Source organism: Thalassophryne amazonica, chromosome 1 (assembly GCF_902500255.1).
Source record: "Thalassophryne amazonica chromosome 1, fThaAma1.1, whole genome shotgun sequence".
NCBI classification, from domain to species: domain Eukaryota; kingdom Metazoa; phylum Chordata; class Actinopteri; order Batrachoidiformes; family Batrachoididae; genus Thalassophryne; species Thalassophryne amazonica.
The window spans coordinates 173,688,254-173,716,175 of NC_047103.1; the positions used below are offsets into that span (position 1 = coordinate 173,688,254).

The following is a 27,922-nucleotide window of genomic DNA, read 5'->3' on the forward strand; positions in this document are numbered from 1 at the left end:
GTCATTTATATCATGAAAAAAATGGTCATTGACAAAGATATTTCATCCCGTCTGATGACATTAACACTTCAACGAATATTGGCGCTCTGAACCGCCTCCTCTGGTCCCAGGCAGACCGCGAGACATCGTCCATGCAGGCTGTGATGTTCCCCGTCCAAGCAGCGAGGAAAAACCCTCCCGAGGTGTTGGAACCACTGCTGGGTGGGTGCCTGGAGCCGTTTTAGACCTCGTGTTCCTTGTGCAGGACTGACTCCGGTGTCACGGTCTGATCGGTGTCACGGTCTGATGGGTGTCACAGACTGATGGGTGTCACAGACTGATGGGTGTCGCGGTCTGATCGGTGTCACGTTCTTATCGGTGTCGTGGACTGATTGGTGTCGTGGTCTGATGAATGTCAGGGATTAATGGGTGTCACGTTCTTATCGGTGTCGTGGACTGATTGGTGTCGTGGTCTGATGAATGTCAGGGATTAATGGGTGTCACGTTCTTATCGGTGTCGTGGACTGATTGGTGTCGTGGTCTGATGAATGTCAGGGATTAATGGGTGTCACGTTCTTATCGGTGTCGTGGACTGATTGGTGTCGTGGTCTGATGAATGTCAGGGATTAATGGGTGTCACGTTCTTATCGGTGTCGTGGACTGATTGGTGTCGTGGTCTGATGAATGTCAGGGATTAATGGGTGTCACGTTCTTATCGGTGTCGTGGACTGATTGGTGTCGTGGTCTGATGAATGTCAGGGATTAATGGGTGTCACGTTCTTATCGGTGTCGTGGACTGATTGGTGTCGTGGTCTGATGAATGTCAGGGATTAATGGGTGTCACGTTCTTATCGGTGTCGTGGACTGATTGGTGTCGTGGTCTGATGAATGTCAGGGATTAATGGGTGTCACGTTCTTATCGGTGTCGTGGACTGATTGGTATCATGGTCTTATCGGTGTCGTGGACTGATGGGTGTCGCGGTCTGATGGTTGTCACAGATTGATCGGTGTCACGGACTGATGGGTGTCATCGTCTGATGGGTGTCACCGTGTGATCGGTGTCACGGTCTGATGGGTGTCATCGTCTGATTGGTGTCACGGTGTGATCGGTGTCACGGACTGATGGGTGTTGTGGTCTGATCGGTCTTGACGTTTTTTAATCGTTTGTTTAGGTTTTGCAATGTTACTGTTTAGTTTGACTTCGTTCAACCAGCTGAATGTTTTCTCACAGTGCAGAAGCCAGTTTCTGAGTGCTGAGGCTGCTGCTGCTGCTTCACGTACCGTTGGAAATTACAGGGCAAACTCAGCCTGCTTGCTTGGATTTTTTTATCTGTGTGGGGGGTCAGTTTCAATGGGCTCAGGCACCTTATATAGGCCAGAATTAATCTTTTGTGTGGATACAATTAATTATTTTGCCACAAGCAACTGCTGAATTTGAAACAACAAAAAAGTTGTGTAATTTCCAGCGGTACTTGAACGCAGCATCAACTCCAGTGTGTGCTAATTTTTTATTAAATATAACAATAGTGTAGGAATGACAATCCAGCCCTTCTGTATATGTGGCAACAGGTAGATGATTCAGATGATTATATAAAGAGCTGTTCTGGAAGGAAGAATTCACGTTGTGGATCAGGTGCAGCTGGTGGAAATAACCACACGTCAATGCGTGTTCACACAGACTGATCAGTTTACTGCTCTGATATATTCATCTTTACACTTATATTTATTCGCCCTTTTGACAGTTTTCTGTTATAAATCAATATATATGGCTTAGAATGTAATACAGTTATACAGCAGTGACCACGGAACACCACAGGTTTTTTTAAAAATTGGAGTGAGATGGAGCGCACAGCGTGTTGACAGACAGTGTGGATTCTGATGATGATGGAGATGATCCCTCTTTTGTTCTGGACGAGGAACCAGAGCAGGTGGATCCACTGACGTGCACACAGATCTCCACAGCTTCTGTTTGCAGTTTCTCCAGGACTGGGATGGTGCTATGAGCTCCATCCCAGAGCCGAGTCCTGGAACTCAGAGATGCAGACACACACTGCTCCAGCTGTGGCTCCAGGCGCATTTCGTTAAAAGCGTTGAGATCAACGTTAACTTTGATTTGGTTTAGTTCCTCTTACGTCCGTTTTGTACTCTTGATTCACAGGCTGTTTGGTGATGAAACTCGTTCATTAACCTTTTCTCAATGAATTGTGACTTTTTTCCCTTCGGTCAGGAATCATTGTGTGCTGTGTGACTGGGCCATTAAGTGTAGAGAGTCAGACTCAGAGTCAGGCTCAGACGTGCTGCTGAGGCGCACTGAGCACTTCCTCCGTCTTTTATGATGAAATAATGCTGAATTTATGTGGAAATGATTGTTGTACAAAAGGCAGTTTGTAGCAGAAATGAGGTGTTAATCTGTGAACCGCGGCTGACGCTCAGAAATGATGCATGCACAGTGAAGGTAGGGGGACTGTTCAGACTGCGACACTGGGCCTCGGTTCTGCTCAGGAAAAACATGACCCAGAGTCACTGGGAATCAGGGTTCTGCACCCACAGCTAATGAACTGACACTGAGCTTAGCCAATCAGGAGCCAGAACCACCACCTCCTACGGTGGGCGGCACAGTGGTTTAGTGGTTAGCACTGTTGCCTCACAGCAAGAAGGTTGTGGGATTGATTCCCTTCTGTGTGGAGTTTGTGTTTCTCCTGCAATCAAAAACATGCTTATTTAGAGTCCTCCTTTCTCTGCCCCTGAGCAAGGCAGCGTCTCTAGATCTGGAGTTGGTCAACGGGCGCCGGACTGTGGCTGCACACTGCCCCTAGTGGTTGGATTGTGTCTTACTGTAATGAAGACAGTTAAATGCAGAGGACATATGTCAATGAAAAAGTTTCTGTCCTATTGTAAAGCTGCACCTCGGGTCAGACTTTAGCAGTTTGGGGTCGATTAGTGTGTTTCAACTGGAGCACGTGATGGATCCTCTCACACACGGCAATGACAGACTGTGACCAACAGAGGGCAGCAAACAAAGGCCTGAACAACAGCCAGAGGAGGTCATGGGACCCTGTTTGTTCAGTTTGACCCATGGGAGTCACATGAGTTAGGAGGAGCAGGAGCAGACAGGAGGAGCAGAACCAGGATCAGACAGGATGGAGAAGCTGTGTGGATGGAGGGAGTGTGTGAGAAGGTGCTGCTGTGCTGAGGAGGATCCTGAAGAGGAGCAGAGGGAGGAGCTGAGGAGTTCAGCTGAGGTAAAGTTTTTCATGTTTCGTCTTAAAACTTTTTGCAGAACAAAGTTCACAGTAAAAATATTTTGCTGTTGGCTGAAATGTTTGACATGACATCATGTGACTTTGGTGAGTCCCGACTCCAAAACACGTGTGCGCGTACACACACACACACACACACACACACACACACACACACACACGGTTGTGCAGTAGGTTTCCTTCTGTCAGTCAGCGGGTCAGAAGCATGTGCGAGTCAGAGGCGGGAAATCCGGCGTCCTCGTGCTGTTTGCTCCCGAAACTGGTCATGTGACTGAAGAGCGGACAGATGAACACATGCGTCCCGCCGCAGGGACGCACGTATTTAGTGGAACCGTTTCAGCGGGACTGAAACATGTTCTGAATGTGTTTCTGCATAAACAACAACAAATGTTTGAAAAAAAAAGATTGAATGTCAGGAATGAAAAGGTTGAAGTTTTATAGGGAATCAAAACTGAATCAGTGACAAGTAACCAAAAGTGAAACAAAAAGAAACGCACTACAGAGCTCAAAACAAACAAACACTACAGGGGCCTATACTACAAAGTGGGGTTAACTTACTCAGATGTAACCCAGGGTCAACCTCTTAAACTGGGGTTGACAAAACCTGGTTTCCTCAAGTGGTGTTAATCGGTAGCTGAATAAGATGTTGATTTGTTGAACCTGTGTTAACCTAATTGGAGTTTGTGCGCGTTCACATAAAAGGGGCGTGTTGCAGCACACGTCACCATTTTTCAATGATGGCGCGGTCACCTTACTTTACCGAAGAAGAATGCACGATTATTATGCGGAGGTACGAGGAATTTAAATTAATGTTAAGGGGGAAATCGAACACATCGTCTGCCAATAAAGCAAGACAGGCTTGTTGGCAACGTATTGCTGATTGGGTAAATGCGTATGTACAATTCAATTGTTCTCCAAATCTGTTACAGATGATTAACCTGTGGAATGTCTAATATGTGTAAAATAATGACCTTTCATTAATTACGCCCAGATGCAACACGATTCAGAAGTGGGCATAGGCCTACTAATAAATGTTAGGTTAATTTAATGTTTCCTAAATAGGCTACCTTGACTGTATGATTGCTGTTCCTAATCCTGTCAATATGTCAGATGTAATAGCAGCAGGTGAAGATGAAATATAAAAACATCCTTCAGAACGGTAGGTTTATATTCAGAGCTTGATAAGCCCCACTTCACCTAATTAATGGACATGCATTAGACCTATTTTGATATTAGTAATTACCTGCGATTGCATAAAACCCTTCTTTGATTTGCATTGTGGATAAATGACCAGGGAAAACGACAAATGCATCCAACAGTTTAGATAGAGCAAGTACTACTTTGCGAATCATACGACATACAGTATTCTTGCTCAGATGTTCAGCATCACTGATGGAATACATAAATTGTCCACTGGCAAAACAGGCACAAGGCACGTTATCTGCTCGATCGTCAGGGCATTGCTACACTGTAAAAAAAAATGACTTGTTTTTACAGGAAAACGCTGGCAGATGTGGTCACCAGGGAATTCCTGTAAAACATACAGCAGTTGTATGTACAAAAAAAGAGCTCTTGTTTGTAGATTTAACAGTTCTTTTAATGTGAGTCAGCTGTGGTTCATTCACTGTAAATCCATATACATATTATGTCTGTAATGTTATCTACTGTGCTGCTGTATGTTTTACAGGAATTCCCTGGTGATGTTACAGACTTCTGGCCCGATCAGCTGACAAAGATAACGAATTCCCTGGGCTGAGGATCTATATATCTTTCATAGAGAATATCGTCCGGGTATGTCAGCGGATTCTGGCAGTCTTTAAAAGCCCTCGCCCTGCGAAGAGAGCGCCTCACAATTTGTGCCCCAATACCAAACGGATCATCCAGGTAGGCCGGCTGGATGGACGGTACTTATAAAGGGAGTGGTTAAGCGAAAACCTCAAGCTAACTGAGAACATAACCTGCTCAGAGCAGGTTTGGCACACAGCATAAATTGCCATGGCAGCATACCTCGATCAAAACCTATCCACCTTTCGTAGTACGGGTTAACCGGGAAGTTACTCCACACGTCATCAACTTACTCCCGAAGTTACCCTGATAAGCCACTAACCCCGCTTCGTAGTACAGGCCCCTGAGCTCAAAACAAACGCCCTGCACAAAAAACAAACAAATAAACGCACTACAGAGCTCAAAACAAACCTGCACAGCACAAAATCAAATCAATTTTATTTATATAGTGCCAAATCACAACAAACAGTTGCCCCAAGGCGCTTTATATTGTAAGGCAAGGCCATACAATAATTACAGAAAAACCCCAAAGGTCAAAACGACCCCCTGTGAGCAAGCACTTGGCTACAGTGGGAAGGAAAAACTCCCTTTTAACAGGAAGAAACCTCCAGCAGAACCAGGCTCAGGGAGGGGCAGTCTTCTGCTGGGACTGGTTGGGGCTGAGGGAGAGAACCAGGAAAAAGACATGCTGTGGAGGGGAGCAGAGATCAATCACTAATGATTAAATGCAGAGTGGTGCATACAGAGCAAAAAGAGAAAGAAACAGTGCATCATGGGAACCCCCCAGCAGTCTAAGTCTATAGCAGCATAACTAAGGGATGGTTCAGGGTCACCTGATCCAGCCCTAACTATAAGCTTTAGCAAAAAGGAAAGTTTTAAGCCTAATCTTAAAAGTAGAGAGGGTGTCTGTCTCCCTGATCTGAATTGGGAGCTGGTTCCACAGGAGAGGAGCCTGAAAGCTGAAGGCTCTGCCTCCCATTCTACTCTTACAAACCCTAGGAACTACAAGTAAGCCTGCAGTCTGAGAGCGTAGCGCTCTATTGGGGTGATATGGTACTACGAGGTCCCTAAGATAAGATGGGACCTGATTATTCAAAACCTTACAAGTAAGAAGAAGAATTTTAAATTCTATTCTAGAATTAACAGGAAGCCAATGAAGAGAGGCCAATATGGGTGAGATATGCTCTCTCCTTCTAGTCCTCGTCAGTACTCTAGCTGCAGCATTTTGAATGAACTGAAGGCTTTTTAGGGAACTTTTAGGACAACCTGATAATAATGAATTACAATAGTCCAGCCTAGAGGAAATAAATGCATGAATTAGTTTGTCAGCATCACTCTGAGACAAGACCTTTCTAATTTTAGAGATATTACGTAAATGTAAAAAAGCAGTCCTACATATTTGTTTAATATGTGCTTTGAATGACATATCCTGATCAAAAATGACTCCAAGATTTCACAACACACAAACGCCCTGCACAGCTCAAAACAAATCAATGCACTACAGAGCTCAAAACAAACAAACACCCTTGTAACAAGCCTGGCTCGACGGCAAGTCACAACCCAAACAAAACTAACTGTGGGGAAATAACTCAAGAGGTTCAGGCCAGTGGTGTAGTCTACATTTTTGAAGTGGGTAGACTGTGTTTTTTGCCCGTCATCAACCCTGTGCATATGCACCCCCGGTTATTAACATTTAACACCATAACAACAAATAGATCTATACTTTCCATCTGATCATTTATATTCTATATTTGCCACTATAAATGTGAGAAATGTGTCAGAATGTAAGTAAGTAATTTGCACCAATTGCAAAATACAGCATACAACAGTAAATCTAAAAGAGTGATTAAAAAAATACAAAGATCAAATCCATTTATTTTTTGGCATCTGAAAACCTAATTTAACAAAGAAATTTAATCAGGTCATAAACCAGGAATAAACAATGTTTAAATCCAGCCAAAAGTATCATATTGAAGCTACTGTGTATTGTTTAACAGTAAATAAGACAACTTTAAGTCACAGTCACTCAAAAAAAAAGTGACTGTGACTCCTTGTTATTAAGAAAGAAAAGTTCTCTTAACAATAAGAAGGAGCAGATTATTGCCTCCCAACTAAGAGTTCACTTTTCCTCCCTCTATTTAGTATCGGATATGAGCCTGTACTGTCAAATTCAGCAGCTGTAAGATTCACCCTTCATATAATCCACATGGCCCCACGTTGTTTGTGGACAGTTTAGACACAAACAAAACTGAACACACCGGTCTACATGAGCATGCACCGGCTGCAGAGCCTCACGCCTCCTACCACAATCTCTGTTGAAGCTGACAGTCCATCATCAGGTCCACATGGGGACTGGAACCTGTAGGCTTTGTGGTCCATACCCAGTATAAACAAGCTCGTATTAGTATACGTTAAGTTCCATTAAAACAGCAGCTAGGCTGAAGGACAGAAGCTCGCTCCCAGAAAATTCACATAACAACAATGAAAATATGGGAGATGCTTTACTTTGCAGAAACCTTTTCAACCCATGACAAAAACATTGGAGGCCAAAAGTAGAGTATGAAGACAACCAACTAACTAACTAAGACAACCATGCAACTAATACCGGAGAGTATGTCACTTACCAATTCCAGTCATTTTAAAACTACACTATCCAACAGCCAATGGGAGTCAAGCTCAAGAGACATCTGTAGATTACCGGCAAAACTCTATTTTTTAAAAAGCTGTTTCATTTTATATTTTAACAACAAATAAACGGATCATTAAAAATGTCCACGAATCAAAGTCCAAAGACATTTGCACAGGTAGAAGCTCTCCACTTATTGTGCTCAAATTCATATTTTAGAAATGACTCTGTCCTGATAACAACATTAAAGGCAATTACATATTTTGACGAAATTACAAGTTGAAATGACTATAAAAAAATTCAAGAGGTTTATGTCACAGAAATCCTACTTTACAATCACCCTGCAGTCATTGTTAAATTTTTCCTGTTACATTTATAATAAACATTTGTATTTATTTACAGTGTTTGTTTTTCTGGTTGAAATGAGATATAAATAATCTACCAGACTTAAAAAAGTACAAATTTCCATGTTATTTTGTCTAAAAATAAATGTCTGAGGTTCCTTATGTTAAACAAGAAATTATCTAATCTGAAATAACAGGTGGTTTTAATTTACAGATGAAACGTTTCTAAAGAACCATTTATTGATTTATTTAGCTATTTTAATTACAAGTGTTCTAAACTTTTTTAACAGTAATCAGAAATTCTGAGGTAACAAACAACAAAAAACATTTCCAAGGATTTTTCTTCATAAAACTGCTCTCTAAATGAGCAGTCCTGTGATGCCTTTGTTTTGTACAGATCAGTGGTTTCTGTTTCTGCCACTAGTCTTCCGTGTTTTGGCCCGACGCGTCGTTCCTATTGGACAACGCAAAGGTACGTCACGGCTCAAAGTTGGATTGAACTTTGTCTACGTCAGCCTGCCGACAAGCGGCAATGCGCGCTCCCGTCAGCATCTAAAAAGCAACGCATCTCATTGAAAATAATGCTTTTTAGACCGTTTTTTGACGCGTCTGACATATTCAGTGTGAAAGGCCCCTTAGCTTAGTTAACAAATAAAAAACTAGCTGTCGTAGGCTGGCCCACTTACCAGAAATGCAGACAGTGCCAGGTTTATCTCCTCCACTCAGGGTGCAAACTTCATCAATCGGCCCTGAAGCAGCAGGTGGATGTTTTGGGAAAAAAAAATCTAAAACCGAGGCTTGTTTTCATTTTTTCGGGTAATAATCACCATCGATACTTCTAGCATTCTTCTTGTTTGTGTGTGGCTTTCGCACTGATTAGCTGGTAGCCCCGCCCCATCTCTCTATGAGCCAATTATAACTCTTATCTAGCAGAGCGAGCGGGGGTGGGACATACGGTGCACTCTGCAGTGATGGACGCCTGATCGCGGTCTTTTAAAGGGAGAAAATAAAATTAAAGTCAATAAGCGCTTATTTTATTTACGCCATCACATTCCCCGGGGCAATTTGAAGTGGGTAGACGGAAATTCCTGGTCATTTTAGGTGAGTAGACGGCGTCTACCTGCGTTCCACGTAGACTACACCACTGGTTCAGGCCAATTAAAATGGTTTATTTGACAAACAATAAAATGCAACATAAATACAAGGTAGGCAGATGTGAGTAAGAATCAGTGGTGTATGCAGTGCATGAATGCGAGTGAATATGTGAGTGCAAATGTGTTGGCATGTGAAAACCAAAAGTAAGTGGAACGAAAGATGAACTGAAGACAAACCAAATGTGTTACCTGGTGGGGAGAGATCAGAGAGAGTGAATGAGCACAGCACAAACAATTTAACAGCACAAAACAGGTGCCACCACTCAAGCAGTCCCACCCCTGCCTGCCGTGGGGAGTCTCCCACAACAGGCAGGGGAGGGCCGTGACACCCCCCTCCTTAAAATGAGGGTACTACTATCATCCAAACAGGGCTACGTACATAAGACCCAACCAAAATAATACCCGTGCATACAGTACTTTCTGCACCCTTCCACCAGCTGTCCGTACCTCCACCCAGCAGCCCTGGTACCTGGGGAGCCGTTTAAGAGCAGGAGGACAAATAGTGAGGCAAAAAGGAGCAGAGAAACACATTAGGTTAAAGGAGCACGGGAAAGAGCATCAGCAATAATGTTATCTTTACCACTGATGTGTCTTATGTCAAGAGTGTACGGTTGTAAAAACAAAGCCCAACGCATAAGGCGCTGGTTGGGATTCTGCAGAGACTTCAAAAAGGTCAGTGAATTATGATCAGTGAATACAGTTTATCAGAGTCAAAAGCTGGGGACCTCCGACTAAGACTCACAGCAGTGCTGAACAGTGCTAAGCTTCCTTCGTCCAACATCACAGGAGAAGAACGGAAAGCTTTGTCAGCACTGCAAAAGGACCAAAGCATCCTGCGGATAAAGGCAGATGCACGGTGGTCCTGAACACATCGGACTACGAGGCCAAGATCAACAACTTGCTCAGTGACTCCAATACATATGAACGTCTGAAGAGAGACCCCACGAGCGGCTATAAGAAGAAAATCATTAGCTACCTCCAAAACCTGGAGAAAGAGGGACTCATCGACAGGCAGACATACTACATACTGTACCCTGGGGACGCCACTCCGTGCATCTATGGACTACCCAAAATCCACAAACGTGGATTTGTGCCACTCAGGCCTATTGTATGTAGCACAGATTCCATCACGTACAATGTGGCCAAGCACCTCAAGTGGATTTTGGCTCCTCTAGTGGGTAACTCAGACCAACATGTGAAGAACACAAGATTTTGTGAACAAGATCAAGGACCTGCAGCTGGAGGTAGATGAAACTATGGTGTCATTTGATGTGACATCGTTGTTCACCTGCATCCCCACTGCTGAGGCTGTCTCAGCTGTGAGGCAGAGACTGCTGGAGGATGTGTCTCTACTTGAAAGGACCAAACTCACACCAGACCACATCTGCCAACTCTTGGAGATCTGTCTTAACACCACGTATTTCCTGTTTAGGTGGAATTACTACAGGCAGATCCATGGTTGTGCGATGGGGTCTCCGGTATCCCCCATTGTGGCCAATCTGTACATGGAGCGAGTGGAGAAGACAGCCTTGACGTCTTTCACGGGCATCTCTCCCAGTCACTGGTTCAGATATGTTGATGACACATGGGTTAAAATCAAGCAACAGGAAGTTGAGGACTTTACAGAACACATCAACTCGGTGGACGCCAATATCAAGTTCACACGTGAGGATGCCAGAAACAACCATTTAGCCTTCTTGGACTGTGATGTTACGATTGGAGAGAACAGGCAGCTCCAGACAGGGGTTTACAGAAAACCAACTCACACTGACCAATATCTGCTCTTTGGCTCAAACCACCCCCTTGAACACAAGCTCAGGGTGATCAGGACACTTCAACACAGAGCCCTACAGGTGCCCACAACTGCAGAGGGAAGGGCTAAAGAACAACAACTTGTCCGGAAAGCCCTCACAGTATGTGGGTACCCACGATGGTCCCTGGACAAAGTGCAGAAGTCCCAGAGAACAAAGAGACCAGATAGACAGGGGACGGAGACAAGAAGAAGAGGAGTGTCTCTCCCTTATTTAGCAGGAGTAGGGGAAAAACTACAGAGGATCTTCAGACAGCACAAAATCCCAGTTTACTTTAAACCGGTTAACACCTTGAGACAGAAATTAGTTCACCCTAAGGACAGGATCCCTAGTTACAAACAGAGCAATGTAGTGTATTCTATCAGATGTCAGGAAAATTGTAACGAACACTACATAGGTGAGACTAAGCAACCTTTACACAAAAGGCTATACCAGCACCGCAGAGAGGGTGCCAGTGGACCTCAGTCTGCAGTTCATCTCCACCTTAAAGACACTAACCATACGTTTGAGGACAAGGAAGTTAAAATATTAGCCAGAGAGAAGAAATGGTTTGAGAGAGGGGCCAAGGAGGCATTCTTTGTGAAACGTTTGAAACCCAGCCTTAACCGGGGAGGGGGTTTGAGACACGCTTTATCCCCTGTTTACAATGGGGTACTCAGGTCAAAGCAGTTTCAGTCTTTTGTTCATGGTAATGATTCATTCACATCATCAGCAGAGTCGTCAAGGGAGCCATCAGGGGAGGGACAGCTGCCCTGTCATTAGGAGGGTGTTAACTAGAGCATAATAGGTGCTAATTAGAGCTATTGTTTAGTCACTAGCCTATAGCAGTCTGCCTGTCGGTAGGAGGGGTCTGGTTAGGTTTAAAACTCCAGCTTTTGTGACTTCTTGATTATTCTTCTCTACAAGAGTCAAGACAGAAGTCAGACCACCAGAGCATGAATTTTAGCTGAGGAAGCTTCTGCGATTTGAAGCGAAACGTCCTTGCGTCAAGCAACCCAGTCCAATCGAAGATTCAAGCTTCTCTACTATCAGTGAATACAGTCAACGGAGTTGACCCGGATCCTACATAGACCTCGAACTGCTGTAAAGCCCAAATGAGGCCCAAAGCCTCTTTTTCAATTACAGAATAATTACATTGATACTTATTAAATTTCTGGGAGAAGAAACATACAGGGCACTCAGCATTATCATCACTGTCCTGTAGAAGTACAGCACCTGCCCCAATCTGCCTGGCATCCACCTGTAATTTAAAAGGTTTACTAAAATTTGGTGCTGCCAACACCGGAGCGGAACACAGCAATGCCTGAACTAAATCAAAGGCCTCCTGACATTGTGGGGACCAGAAAAACTCAACCTTGGCTTTCAACAGGTTGGTCAGAGGGGCAACTACCATAGAAAAGTTTTTACAGAAGGAGCGGTAGTACCCGGCCATCCCAAGGAAGCGCATAAGCTCCTTTTTAGTAGTCGGAGAAGGAAACTGCTTTACGGCCTGTATTTTAGCCTCCACGGGACGGACAAAACCTTGACCCACCACTTTACCAAGGGAGGTGACTGTGGCTCTGGCAAAGTCACAGTTTGCCAAGTTTACAGTCAACCTGGCCCACACCAGCCGATCAAACAAGGCTTGCACTCTCCGGACATGCTCCTCCCAGGAATCCGAGTAGACAACCACATCGTCAAGATACACTGCACACCCTTCTAGACCAGAGACTACACGGTTCATCAGCCTCTGAAAGGTGGCGGGAGCATTCCAGAGTCCAAAATGCATCACTGTGTATGAAAACAACCCAGATGGTGTTATAAAAGCAGCAATCTCATGTGCCCGTTGAGAAAGTGGAACCTGCCAATATCCTTTCAAAAGATCAAACTTACTTAAATACTTGGCAGACCCAACCTGATCAATACAGTCCTCCATCCTAGGCAAGGGATAGAGATCTGCTTTTGTAATGCCATTTACTTTTCGGTAATCTGTACATGGTTGAAAAGTAGAGTCTGGCTTTTCAACAAGCAAACAAGGTGAAGCCCAATCAGAATGGGATGGTTCTGCAATACCATTATTTAACATATACTGTACCCTCAGAATCCAACTGTCGCCTCTTCTCAGAAACCCTATAAAATTTTTGTTTAATAGGCTTAGCATCTCCGATGTCTATGTCATGTTCAATTAAATGAGTTTGAGTTGGAGTATCAGAAAATAAAGCTGGATACTTTAATTAGCCCAACTAACTGAGTATGCTTCTCAACATCCAAGTGGTTGACTAAAGTACCAAGATTTTCCAAATACTGCGAATTCTTTAACCGTCCTCTCAAAATCTCATCTGCACCCAAAGCTACCTCTTCTCCCCCCTCCTCACAATCAAGACCACCAGGGGCAGTAACAGGCACAACAGCCAACACTGCCCTCTCCACATGACCAGTATCCCTCTGATCAGAATCTCGAGAGTGGTAAGATTTCAATAGATTCACGTGATACAATTTAGAAGTTTTCCTATGTCCAGGAGTTTCAATGAGATAGTTTAGATCAGACACTTTTTGCAGAACTGTATAAGGACCAGAATACTTTGCCTGAAACGGAGAATTAACCAACGGTAAAAGAGCAAGTACTCTGTCCCCAGGACAAAACTCACGCAATTCACATTCCCTATCATACTTTTGCTTCATTTTCTTTTGAGAACACTCCAATTTTTGTTTTGCAAGTTCACCTGCTCAGTACAACTTAAACCTAAACCCATTGACAAAAGCAATAAGGTTCTGTGGTGGCTCCTCAGGTAAACAACCCTCCTAGAGAACAGCTAGAGGACCCCTAACCTTATGCCCAAACACTAAGTCATTAGGGCTAAACCCTGTACTTTCCTGTACTACCTCATGAGCAGCCAACAAAAGCCAAGGTAAACCCTCTTCCCAATCAGCAGATAGTTCAGTGCAATATGCATGGAGCAATGACTTCAAAGTTTGATGAAAACGCTCTAATGCTCCTTGACTCTGAGCATGATACGCTGTTGACTTGTTATGCTTAACTTTTAACTGCTTCAGAATCTGAGCAAATATTTTGGAAGTAAAATTTGAACCTTGATCTGACTGAATGATCCTCGGAATACCAAATGTAGAAATAAACTGAGTCAAAGCTTTAACTACAGACTTGGTAGTGATCGTACGCAAAGAAAAGGCAGCAGGATATCTAGTTGCTTGACACATTACTGTCAGCAAGTAGCTATGACCCGATTTCGAACGTGGTAAAGGCCCAACACAGTCGATGAGATGCTCAAATGGCTGACCAATTGCCGGTATCGGATACAAGGGTGCTGGCTTAGCAACTTGATTAGGTTTACCAGTAAGTTGACAAGTATGACATGTTTTAATAAACCTTGATACGTCCCTCTTTAAGTGTGGCCAGAAAAAATGAAGCAAAATTCTGTCATAAGTTTTCTGCACACCTAGATGACCAGCCACAACATGCGATGTCTGAAGGACTTTACCACGCAAGGAGGTTGGTACAACTATTTGAAAAACTACTTCTCCCAAACCTTGATCATTATGTGGAACATATTTTCTAACCAACAGTCCATCAAGAAGAAAATAACATTGAGCACTATCCCTCACTGCTACTTCAGGAACAACTTTATCAAAAAATTTCAACCAAAGATTTGTCACCCTTTTGCTCTGCTATCAAGGAATCTCTAGAATTTGTCAAGCTTCCAATTTGAAGCTCAGTTGGCAACTCAAGATTATCAGGCCGGCTCTCTGCCTCCTTACACCGAGAACCAGCACGAGTAGTAACGCAACTTGGGAAAACATCTAGACTGCAATCTGGGAACCCACCAGCAGAGGGCACGGTTAACTCCTTGAAAATGGTAGGCTTGCCATCCGCCCACACTTTCCCACCTGCCAGATCATTTCCCAGAATCATGTGGACACCATCCACTGGCAACCTGGGTCTGACACCAACCACAACATCACCCTCGACCAAACCACACACAAGATTGACTTTATGTAAAGGGGATGAAAAAGGAACCAAACCCATTCCACGGATTAGAACACAACTTCCTGTATCTGACAATTTTGAAAATGGCAACACAGACTCTAAAATAAATAATCCAAAGCTCCTGTGTCCCTCAAAATTTTAATTGGAACTTGTTGATTCCCACCTAACAAAGACACAACACCATCGGAAATGAAAGCTGAAAACTCACCCTGGGTAGATTCAGAACCAACCTTAACCTGTTGGTGGTAGAGTTCACCCTGGGGGACAGGTGTGGCAACAGAACTTGTAACCAGAGCTGCCATCACAGCTGGCTTTACTTGTTCCGACCTTTTGGAGCAAAGCAAAGGACAATCTTTTTTCCAATGTCCCTCACCCAAACAGTATCTACAGGTATTTGCATTAACTGGTCCTTTTGATCCAACATTAGCAAACTTTCGCTGAGGTTTTTGGAAAGAAACCCCAGGCTGTGGTGACTTATGTTTTAGCGTAGACTCACTTTTATTACGACTTCCCCTATTTGAGTCAAAATGAGTTTTATGGGTCAACACATATTCATCTGCCAGAATAGCTGCTTCACTAGGAGACTTGACTTTCCGTTCGTTAACGTATGTGGCAACAGAATCCGGTACAGAATTTTTGAATTGCTCCAACACAATTAAATTAGACAAATCCTGTAAAGTAACCACTTCAGCAGCTGTAGACCATCAAGTAAAGGCATTTGACAAGTCCCTTACAAACTCAGAATAAGTCTGTGAATCCTGCTTCTTCCTGTACCGAAAACGTTGATACGCTTCCGGTACCAGCTCATAGACTTTAAGGACTGCCGCTTTAACAGTAGCATAAACCTTACTATCTGAAACATTTAATGCTGAAAAAGCCTCCAGTGCTTTCCCTGTAAGCACACACTGTAACAAAGTAGTTCTATCCACATTTGACCAGGCCCTAACATCAGCAATGCGTTCAAACAAAGTAAAGTACGTATCTGGATCTGATTCATCAAATTTAGGTAGTAAACAAAGATTCTGTGAAACATCAAACTGAGGCTCCCTTTCAACCCCTGGTCTCATGCCACTTCTCAGCCTTTCCAGTTCTAGCTGCTTCTGCAACAGCTCCCGCTGCTGCTCAAACGTTAACATGACTGGACTAGACTGAACCGCTGCCCCTTGACTGGCACCCGACTGAAAGAGAACACCAGCGTCCAAAAGACCTTGTTTTAATGAATCCCTAACTGTTTCCTTTAACTTCCTATCCACTATACCAATTTTGTAATGCTCTGCAATCTCCAATAACTGTTCTTTTGTGCACAATTCTAAAGCCAACTCTGAAGGTGACTGAACAAAACTAGCTAACATGGAGGACATCATCTCAGAAAGACCAACCAAATTAAACAAATTTAGAAAACTCACCCGCTGCCCCGACTGGGTTATTGGTAAAGAGCCCCACCCCACTAAACTCAAGAAAAAGCTAACTAACTGCCCCCTAATCTTCGTGCAGTCTGGCGGGAGGTTTTTAATCACCAGTGACCCTAAAGGCCAATGTACAAATGGAGCTGTGAGCTCCTGCACATGCAGCCACCCACAGGATCCCACGGACGTGAACCCGAGCCGATGAAAGGGGAGAGGGGATAGGGAAGCTCTACCCACCTCACTGCCACCTACAAAAAAAAAACCCCACCACGAGCCACCTAATGTGACCCGCTGATAAACCTAACAGGGGAGGACTCCCACCAGACTAAACCCAGTACTAGGCCCACATGTGAGCTTCTGACCAAAATAGCACAAAAGAAAAATGCTAACTGCTCTCAACCCCAACTGGCCCAAACCAAATTTCCCCACACAAAACTGGCTATCAAAGTGACCTACTGAAACTACTGCAAACAAAGTTAATTACAAATTAGGTCAAACAAGGCCAAACTACAAACGCAAAACCACAAAATAAACAAACTAACCAAAATTTAACCCAAATATTAAGTTAAATTAACTTTAAATTAGACGAGCCCCCACGTGTAACAAGCCTGGCTCGACGGCAAGTCACAACCCAAACAAAACTAACTGTGGGGAAATAACTCAAGAGGTTCAGGCCAATTAAAATGGTTTATTTGACAAACAATAAAATGCAACATAAATACAAGGTAGGCAAATGTGAGTAAGAATCAGTGGTGTATGCAGTGCATGAATGCGAGTGAATATGTGAGTGCAAATGTGTTGGCATGTGAAAACCAAAAGTAAGTGGAACAAAAGATGAACTGAAGACAAACCAAATGTGTTACCTGGTGGGGAGAGATCAGAGAGAGTGAATGAGCACAGCACAAACAATTTAACAGCACAGCACAGGTGCCACCACTCAAGCAGCCCCACCCCTGCCTGCCGTGGGGAGCCTCCCACAACAGGCAAGGGAGGGCCGTGACACCCTGCAAAGCACAAAACAAACAAACACACAGCACAAAACAAACGCCCTGAAAAGCACAAAACAAACAAACACCCTGCACAGCACAAAACAAACAATCAAACACACAGCACAAAACAAACAAACGCCCTGCACAGCACAAAACAAACAATCAAACACACAGCACAAAACAAACAAACGCCCTGCACAGCACAAAACAAACAATCAAACACACACCACAAAACAAACAATCAAACACACACCACAAAACAAACGCCCTGAAAAGCACAAAACAAACAAACACCCTGCACAGCACAAAACAAACAATCAAACACACAGCACAAAACAAACGCCCTGAAAAGCACAAAACAAACAAACACCCTGCACAGCACAAAACAAACAATCAAACACACAGCACAAAACAAACAATCAAACACACAGCACAAAACAAACAATCAAACACACACCACAAAACAAACAAATGCCCTGCACAGCACAAAACAAACAAACACACACCACAAAAAAAAACAATCAAACACACACCACAAAACAAACAAACGCCCTGCACAGCACAAAACAAACAATCAAACACACAGCACAAAACAAACTATCAAACACACACCACAAAACAAACAATCAAACACACAGCACAAAACAAACGCCCTGCACAGCACAAAACAAACAATCAAACACACAGCACAAAACAAACAATCAAACACACACCACAAAACAAACAAACGCCCTGCGCAGCACAAAACAAACAATCAAACACACAGCACAAAACAAACAATCAAACACACACCACAAAACAAACGCCCTGCACAGCACAAAACAAACAATCAAAACACACCACAAAAAAAACAATCAAACACACACCACAAAACAAACAAACGCCCTGCACAGCACAAAACAAACAATCAAACACACAGCACAAAACAAACTATCAAACACACACCACAAAACAAACAATCAAACACACAGCACAAAACAAACAATCAAACACACACCACAAAACAAACGCCCTGCACAGCACAAAACAAACAATCAAACACACACCACAAAACAAACAAACGCCCTGCACAGCACAAAACAAACAATCAAACACACAGCACAAAACAAACTATCAAACACACACCACAAAACAAACAATCAAACACACAGCACAAAACAAATGCCCTGCACAGCACAAAACAAACAATCAAACACACAGCACAAAACAAACAATCAAACACACACCACAAAACAAACAAACGCCCTGCACAGCACAAAACAAACAATCAAACACACACCACAAAACAAACAATCAAACACACACCACAAAACAAACGCCCTGCACAGCACAAAACAAACAATCAAAACACACCACAAAAAAAAACAATCAAACACACACCACAAAACAAACAAACGCCCTGCACAGCACAAAACAAACAATCAAACACACAGCACAAAACAAACTATCAAACACACACCACAAAACAAACAATCAAACACACAGCACAAAACAAAGAAACGCCCTGCACAGCACAAAACAAACAATCAAACACACAGCACAAAACAAACAATCAAACACACACCACAAAACAAACAATCAAACACACACCACAAAACAAACAAACGCCCTGCACAGCACAAAACAAACAATCAAACACACACCACAAAACAAACAATCAAACACACACCACAAAACAAACGCCCTGAAAAGCACAAAACAAACAAACACCCTGCACAGCACAAAACAAACAATCAAACACACAGCACAAAACAAACGCCCTGAAAAGCACAAAACAAACAAACACCCTGCACAGCACAAAACAAACAATCAAACACACAGCACAAAACAAACAATCAAACACACAGCACAAAACAAACAATCAAACACACACCACAAAACAAACAAATGCCCTGCACAGCACAAAACAAACAATCAAACACACACCACAAAAAAACAATCAAACACACACCACAAAACAAACAAACGCCCTGCACAGCACAAAACAAACAATCAAACACACAGCACAAAACAAACTATCAAACACACACCACAAAACAAACAATCAAACACACAGCACAAAACAAATGCCCTGCACAGCACAAAACAAACAATCAAACACACAGCACAAAACAAACAATCAAACACACACCACAAAACAAACAAACGCCCTGCACAGCACAAAACAAACAATCAAACACACAGCACAAAACAAACAATCAAACACACACCACAAAACAAACGCCCTGCACAGCACAAAACAAACAATCAAAACACACCACAAAAAAAACAATCAAACACACACCACAAAACAAACAAACGCCCTGCACAGCACAAAACAAACAATCAAACACACAGCACAAAACAAACTATCAAACACACACCACAAAACAAACTATCAAACACACAGCACAAAACAAACAATCAAACACACACCACAAAACAAACGCCCTGCACAGCACAAAACAAACAATCAAACACACACCACAAAACAAACAAACGCCCTGCACAGCACAAAACAAACAATCAAACACACAGCACAAAACAAACTATCAAACACACACCACAAAACAAACAATCAAACACACAGCACAAAACAAACAATCAAACACACACCACAAAACAAACAAACGCCCTGCACAGCACAAAACAAACAATCAAACACACAGCACAAAACAAACAATCACACACCACAAAACAAACGCCCTGCACAGCACAAAACAAACAATCAAAACACACCACAAAAAAAACAATCAAACACACACCACAAAACAAACAAACGCCCTGCACAGCACAAAACAAACAATCAAACACACAGCACAAACAAACTATCAAACACACACCACAAAACAAACAATCAAACACACAGCACAAAACAAAGAAACGCCCTGCACAGCACAAAACAAACAATCAAACACACAGCACAAAACAAACAATCAAACACACACCACAAAACAAACGCCCTGCACAGCACAAAACAAACAATCAAACACACAGCATAAAACAAACAATCAAACACACAGCACAAAACAAACGCCCTGCACAGCACAAAACAAACAATCAAACACACAGCACAAAACAAACAATCAAACACACAGCACAAAACAAACAATCAAACAAACACACAGCATAAAACAAACAATCAAACACACAGCACAAAACAAACAATCAAACACACAGCATAAAACAAACAATCAAACACACAGCACAAAACAAAACAATCAAACACACAGCACAAAACAAACACACAGCATAAAACAATCAAACACACAGCACAAAACAAACAAACGCCCTGCACAGCACAAAACAAGCAATCAAACACACAGCACAAAACAAACAAACACACAGCACAAAACAAACAAACGCCCTGCACAGCACAAAACAAGCAATCAAACACACAGCACAAAACAAACAATCAAACACACAGCACAAAACAAACAAACGCCCTGCACAGCACAAAACAAACAAACAATCAAACACACAGCACAAAACAAACAAACGCCCTGCACAGCACAAAACAAACAAACAATCAAACACACAGCACAAAACAAACAAATGCCCTGCACAAAACAAACGCCCTGCACAGCACAAAACAAACAATCAAACACACAGCACAAAACAAACAAATGCCCTGCACAAAACAAACGCCCTGCACAGCACAAAACAAACAAACACCCTGCACAGCACAAAACAAACAAACAAACACACTACAGAGCTCAAAACAAACAAATCAATGCACTACAGAGCTCAAAACAAACCTGCACAGCACAAAACACACAAACACCCTGCACAGCACAAAACAAACAAACAAACAAACAAACACACTATAGAGCTCAAAACAAACAAACACCCTGCACAGCACAAAACAAACAAGCAAACACACAGCACAAAACAAACAAACAAACAAACACACTACAGAGCTCAAAACAAACAAACGCCCTGCACAGCACAAAACAAACAAACAATCAAACACACAGCACAAAACAAACAAACAATCAAACACACAGCACAAAACAAACAAATGCCCTGCACAAAACAAACACCCTGCACAGCACAAAACAAACAAATAAACACAGAGCACAAAACAAACAAACAAACAAACACACTACAGAGCTCAAAACAAACAAATCAATGCACTACAGAGCTCAAAGCAAACCTGCACAGCACAAAACACACAAACACCCTGCACAGCACAAAACAAACAAGCAAACACACAGCACAAAACAAACAAACAAACACACTACAGAGCTCAAAACATACAAACACCCTGCACAGCACAAAACAAACAATCAAACACACAGCACAAAACAAGCAAACAAACAAACACACTACACAACCCATCACTTGAGAGTGATGGGATATAAGGAACCTTGGCCATTTGTTTTTAAACTAATAAAGTAGCATGAAATGCACAACATTACATCTGATAGATTCATTTATTCATATCTGCATTTCAACCAGGACAAATTACACAGTAAATATAAATTTATAAACATAACAGGAAGTGATGTAACAATGACTGCAGTGTGTCTGTTTAAAATTAAAGTTCATTTGCTGCAGTAACCATCCAGTCTAAAACCTTTGTCAAATGTGGATCTGGTGCAGTGACCCTGAACAAACCGGAGCAACTGGAATAACAACAACGACAACAACGACATTGTCTACAGTCACATTTAATTTACTGTTGATGTTCATTTGTCACGAACCTCTTGATGAAATCATTTTTCTAGAGTCCTAGACTCTGGAACTCTCTTCCTCTGGAGTTACTCTCCATCTCATCCCTGCCTCTGTTCAAAACCAGGCTGAAAACGCATTTGTTTCAATTGGCCTTTGACACAAAGAGCTGTGACTCCCTGGAAATCGACAACTGTAATATATTTTGGATTAATATGTTTTATCTTATGATTGTTTTTAACTGTGTGCAGCACTTTGATCAACTTTGGTTGTTGTAAAGCGCTTTAGAAATAAAACTTGATTGATTGATTTTTTTAAATTTAGTCATTTCAACATTTACTTGGTAGACGTCATAAGAACATCAGTATTTGTTTATTTGTCTCTCTCTCTCTGTTAGCAGGATTACATCAAAACTACTGCACAGATTTTGCTTAGGTTTTTACTAAAGGTACCTATTAGGTCATGGAAGACTCTATTAAATTTTGGAGGTGATCCGGATCCATATCCAGATTCTGGATCAAGTTTCACTTTATATAGGCTTTGTGTCAGGAACCTGTCAGACAAACACAAAGCAGACAAAACCTGAACTTAAAGAAAAACATGAATACAATGAAAATACAAAAATCCCCACAAGACATAACCGCCCACATGACACTTTGAAGGATTACGTCAAACGACTTCATGGATTCTCACCATATTTGCACCACAGATAGATATTAAATTGGAGGTGATGTCGATCTGGATTTGCGGATGTCAGTAATCTCTAATTACTTGTCTTTAATGTTGTCATCACTACAGAGTAGTGATCATGAATGTTTTGAAATTGTATACAATAGGGGCAGGGCTTCTTCTACCTGTGCAGTCAAAGTGTCTTATTGACTGAATTTTCACTCCAAATACACGTTTAACAATTCATTAATTTAATGTTAAAATATAAGAGAAAACAGCTCTTTCAAATACTAAAATAGCTGCTTTTATTTTGAAGGGCAGCAGCAGGTGTGGGTATACAGAGAGGACAGGTGAGCTGGACCCTCAGGACATTTGTACAGATGAAGGTCTCCTCTGCAGCTTCAGGCTCTTGGTGGCTTTTGTGTCAGGATTTGGACTTTTGCTTTATGTCTTGCTTTACTTTGTTATTTGATTTTTTGTATGTTATTTCTCTTGCTGTGTTTTTTCCTGCTTGGGTTTTTCTGTCCCTATTTCTCTTGTCTTTCTCTTGTTGCTTGGTGGTTGGCGTTTCACACTCTCTGGCCACTCCCTTGTTCTGGTGCTTTCCACACACAGCTGTTTCTAATTTGCAGCTCATCACCTGGATGTCAATCAATCAATCAATTTTTTTATATAGCGCCAAATCACAACAAACAGTTGCCCCAAGGCGCTTTATATTGTAAGGCAAAGCCATACAATAATTACGTAAAAACCCCAACGGTCAAAACGACCCTCTGTGAGCAAGCACTTGGCTACAGTGGGAAGGAAAAACTCCCTTTTAACAGGAAGAAACCTCCAGCAGAACCAGGCTCAGGGAGGGGCAGTCTTCTGCTGGGACTGGTTGGGGCTGAGGGAGAGAACCAGGAAAAAGACATGCTGTGGAGGGGAGCAGAGATCGATCACTAATGATTAAATGCAGAGTGGTGCATACAGAGCAAAAAGAGAAAGAAACACTCAGTGCATCATGGGAACCCCCCAGCAGTCTACGTCTATAGCAGCATAACTAAGGGATGGTTCAGGGTCACCTGATCCAGCCCTAACTATAAGCTTTAGCAAAAAGGAAAGTTTTAAGCCTAATCTTAAAAGTAGAGAGGGTGTCTGTCTCCCTGATCTGAATTGGGAGCTGGTTCCACAGGAGAGGAGCCTGAAAGCTGAAGGCTCTGCCTCCCATTCTACTCTTACAAACCCTAGGAACTACAAGTAAGCCTGCAGTCTGAGAGCGAAGCGCTCTATTGGGGTGATATGGTACTACGAGGTCCCTAAGATAAGATGGGACCTGATTATTCAAAACCTTATAAGTAAGAAGAAGAATTTTAAATTCTATTCTAGAATTAACAGGAAGCCAATGAAGAGAGGCCAACATGGGTGAGATATGCTCTCTCCTTCTAGTCCCCGTCAGTACTCTAGCTGCAGCATTTAAGCTGATGTATTTAAGCTTCACTGTTTGCTGGAAGTTGTGAATGCCGTGCCTGGCCCTGCTCTAGGCTTTAATTCTTATTTTGCCTCTTTCTTTAGTTCGTCTCCAACTGCCTCAGTTTTTTTCTATTAGTTAGTTGTTTTCATCATGTGTTTATTCTATGTTCTAGTTTGCTTTGCCCCTTTGTTTCTTTGCTACTTTTATACTTTAGCCATTGTCCAGTTCCATTCTTGTTTTGTTTAGCCCGTTTGTGTTTTCATTGTTCTTCTCATTTGCTATATTATTTGTTGTGCTTTAGTGTCAGGTTTTGTTAATCGCAGTCTCTGTTTTATTTTTAGTTTGTTTAGCCACTTTGTTTATTTTGTCAGTTCCGGTTTAGTTTTGTCTTAGTGTTTATTTTCTTTCAGTTCTCATGTTCATGCCCGGTTTGTTGTTGTATTATAGTCTGCCCTCGATTCCCATTTTAGCTCTGTTCTGTTTTTCCTCATTGACATTTGTTTGTTTCCACTCCACACTCCTGCACCTGCCATCATGTTTTGATCCCTCACTCATATTTGATTGTGTTCACTGCACCAGTCTCGTATCTTTCACTCACACTCTTGGCACCAGCTCACGTGTCTTTGTCTATTACATGACTCCACCTTGTGCACTCTTCTTCTCACAATCTTGCCTGTGTATAATCTTTGTTCATTAGCCACGCCCCCTTCTAGGTCTTTCCTCAGGTGCACCTTGTTAATGCCACCTGTTCCTCATCTCACATCCTGATTAGTCCACCTGTATTTAAACGTCACAGTCCTTCACTTCCCTGCCAGATTGTTGTCTCTGTACACTTTCCAGCGCCCATCTTTCAGCTGCTTTGCATTTCTGCTCTGTTCTCCTTGACTATGCCTCTTGCCTCTCCCTGGATGTCCGTGTTTGCTCGTGCCACAGAACCCTGCTTGACCATTACTGCGTCTCAGCCTGACCCTGCTTGTACCTCTGCCTCGCTGACTGATCACATGTGTACCAAACCTGAGCCTGGAATAAAGGCCGTGATTTCCTTCACATCTAAGCCTAGTCTGGGAGCCTGTATCGCGGGTCCAGCCGCTCCTGGTGCCGGGCCGCCGCCCGCCCTGACAGTGAAGTGCATCTGTATTTGCAGTGTTCATGGTGATCATGTCTTCAGGATCAGGACTCAAAACATTCCACCTTGTTGTGAAAAAAAGAGGAACATTAAAAGTTTAGAATTTTTGAACATTGAAAAAAATCTGAGCATTGTGAATGTTTTTAACCATTTTTTGTGATTATGGGGCAAGAGAAGAAATATATTCTGAAAATATAAAGATACAAGGTAAAGATTCAAGAATATGAAACAGTGTTGTGCTCGTTTCATGACTTACAGAAATATTATAAACAATGCAAATATAAAGTAATACAAATAGGTTTTTTAAATATAAATACATTGAATAGACACAGTAACAACAACAACAACAACAACAACAATACAGTAAAACCTGTCAAAACACTTGCTTCCATTGTGGTACATGGTATATTAGAAATAAACAAAGATACCAAAAGACAAAATGTGGTGTTTGCGATGTCCAGTGGAGCATCTGGAGGGTTTTTGATGACTGTTTTCTCACCCTGATCTGCTTAATGTGTTTATTTGTATTTTCACCTTTTCTTTGCCTTTAACCAAAATTGATATCACAACCTACATGTTACTTTGATCCATCGATTTCTATTTAGTCACTAGATGGAGGGCCGCGCCGCGGCAATCTGCTCATTCGCTGGCTGTTGCCAGAGCGTTGCCATCTTGGTTAGCGTCTGAACCAGACATTCAAGAGAGTTTCACCGTGAACCTGCTTTTTCCGTGCTGTTACATTTATTTAAACTCGGTCCCACATTTGTTCAGACACTATTTGTCCAAAGAAACACAGACTGTTTAGAGAATAGACTTGAATGAATTTGTTGGTCTCAGTCCAGGTAGAAAATCAAACCACCAGCTGGTCAGTCTGCCACCACACCAGATACTAGTCTGATCCTGAATGAATGTCATTATGAAGTTAAAGATGGCAAATAATCAGGGTGAAAGTAAGAGCTGCACACGCTCGCATCATATTAAAGATATTAATATTAAAGACGGCTCTGAACCCGCCTGCAGCGCCGCTTCTCCATGAAATATCAACTAAAAAAGAAAAATGAATCTCACTGGTGTACATTCTTACATTAGTAGAATATACAAAGTGACTGTCATGTGACCCAGCAGACTGAGAGGAAAAACATTTCTATTCTATGAATTTGCTCTGACAGAATATCTCAGGATGGAAAACCTGATGTGAAGAGAAAAAAAACAAAACAAAAACAGAAGCTAATTAAAAAGACATAAATTGAGATTTATGAAAGTGACACTTCTGATTGAATCACTAGATGAATTGTGAGATATTTATCACCACAAAACATCCAGGCAGTGAAACTGAAGTCACTACTTTACAAAATACAGATAGATACTACAAAATAAATCATTTTCTAACCTTTATTCAGCAATTTCAGTTATTTCCTCACATCATTAATATTACATATAATACACTCTTATAAAAGCTCACAACACAATCACCTGAACGCTGCACAAAACAGCATTTTCAGATCACTTTAACCCAAGTTTAACTCAGCGCATCATCGATTTCTACTCAGTCTAATGGCTGATGACGCAGAATAACGTTAAGCAAGAGGGCAGCTGCTGCCAACAGCTCACAGGCTGCATCCGCCATCGAGTGGATTCAGGAGAAATCAATGGTTTGATCAGATTACAAACCACAAGAGCCGTAATCACTTTCATATTTTTGGCTTCCCTCATCCTAACGGACCTGATTTTAAAGCTCGAACCCCAAACAGACCCAGGAATGCTGAGCTCAGACATTACAGTAAAAAAAGACATTGGTTCACATCCCACTTTAGTTATGCAGAAAAGTTATTATATAGCTCATCAGTTAAACTTAGTCCAGAACTAGAATAAAACTTAGGCCTGATTTAAACTTTTTAGTTGTTAAAATGATTATTAGTATTATTAAGAATAATAATAATAACAATAATAATTATAATAAGTAGTAGCATGAAAAATGGCTTCAAAAGTGGACCTTTAATCAAGAGGTGGAGCCCCCCCCCCCCCAACAACATCCACTTTCCATCTGGATGCGCCCCTGCTTTACAGTCTTTGAGCAGGAACAATCAAGAATTTGTGTGTTTATGTGAAAAGCGCGACCTGATTGAGAGGTAAGAAGGTTTCATCACAATATATTATGCAATGTCATTCTCAGGAAGAGACTTTAAGCATATATTTTGGTGGGGAAAAGACTTAGTGTATGTTGTTGTGCATCATGGGTCTGCAGCTGTGTTTTTAGTTTAACCACAGTGAGGACACTCACAGAGACACTCAGAGCAGACTTTGAAAGAAAATAAAAACTTAAGGTTGTCTAAAACTATGGACTTTGCTATTTGTGAGCACAAACAGTGGTGTGAGACATCTGTACACACAAACACACAGAGCAACAGACACAGAGGGACAGACACAGGGGAACAGACACAGAGGGACACACACAGGGGAACAGACACAGACGGACAGACACAGAGGGACACACACAGGGGAACAGACACATAGAGACAGACACAGAGGGACACACACAGGGGAACAGACACAGACGGACAGACACAGGGGAACAGACACATAGAGACAGACACAGAGGGACAGACACAGGGGAACAGACACATAGAGACAGACACAAAGGGACACACACAGGGGAACAGACACAGAGGGACACACACAGGGGAA

At 42.2% G+C, this 27,922-nt stretch overlaps 1 protein-coding gene across 1 annotated transcript in view; it reads left to right on the forward strand.

Annotated features, from left to right (window-relative positions):
- Positions 1 to 3,119: 3,119 nt before the first annotated feature.
- Positions 3,120 to 27,922, forward strand: part of cdk15 (cyclin-dependent kinase 15) — an 86,720-nt gene continuing 61,917 nt past the window's right edge. Inside the window, exon 1 of the mRNA XM_034182243.1 lies at positions 3,120 to 3,221. Coding sequence (XP_034038134.1) covers positions 3,120 to 3,221 — 102 coding nt within the window. The remainder of the gene's footprint in view (positions 3,222 to 27,922) is intronic.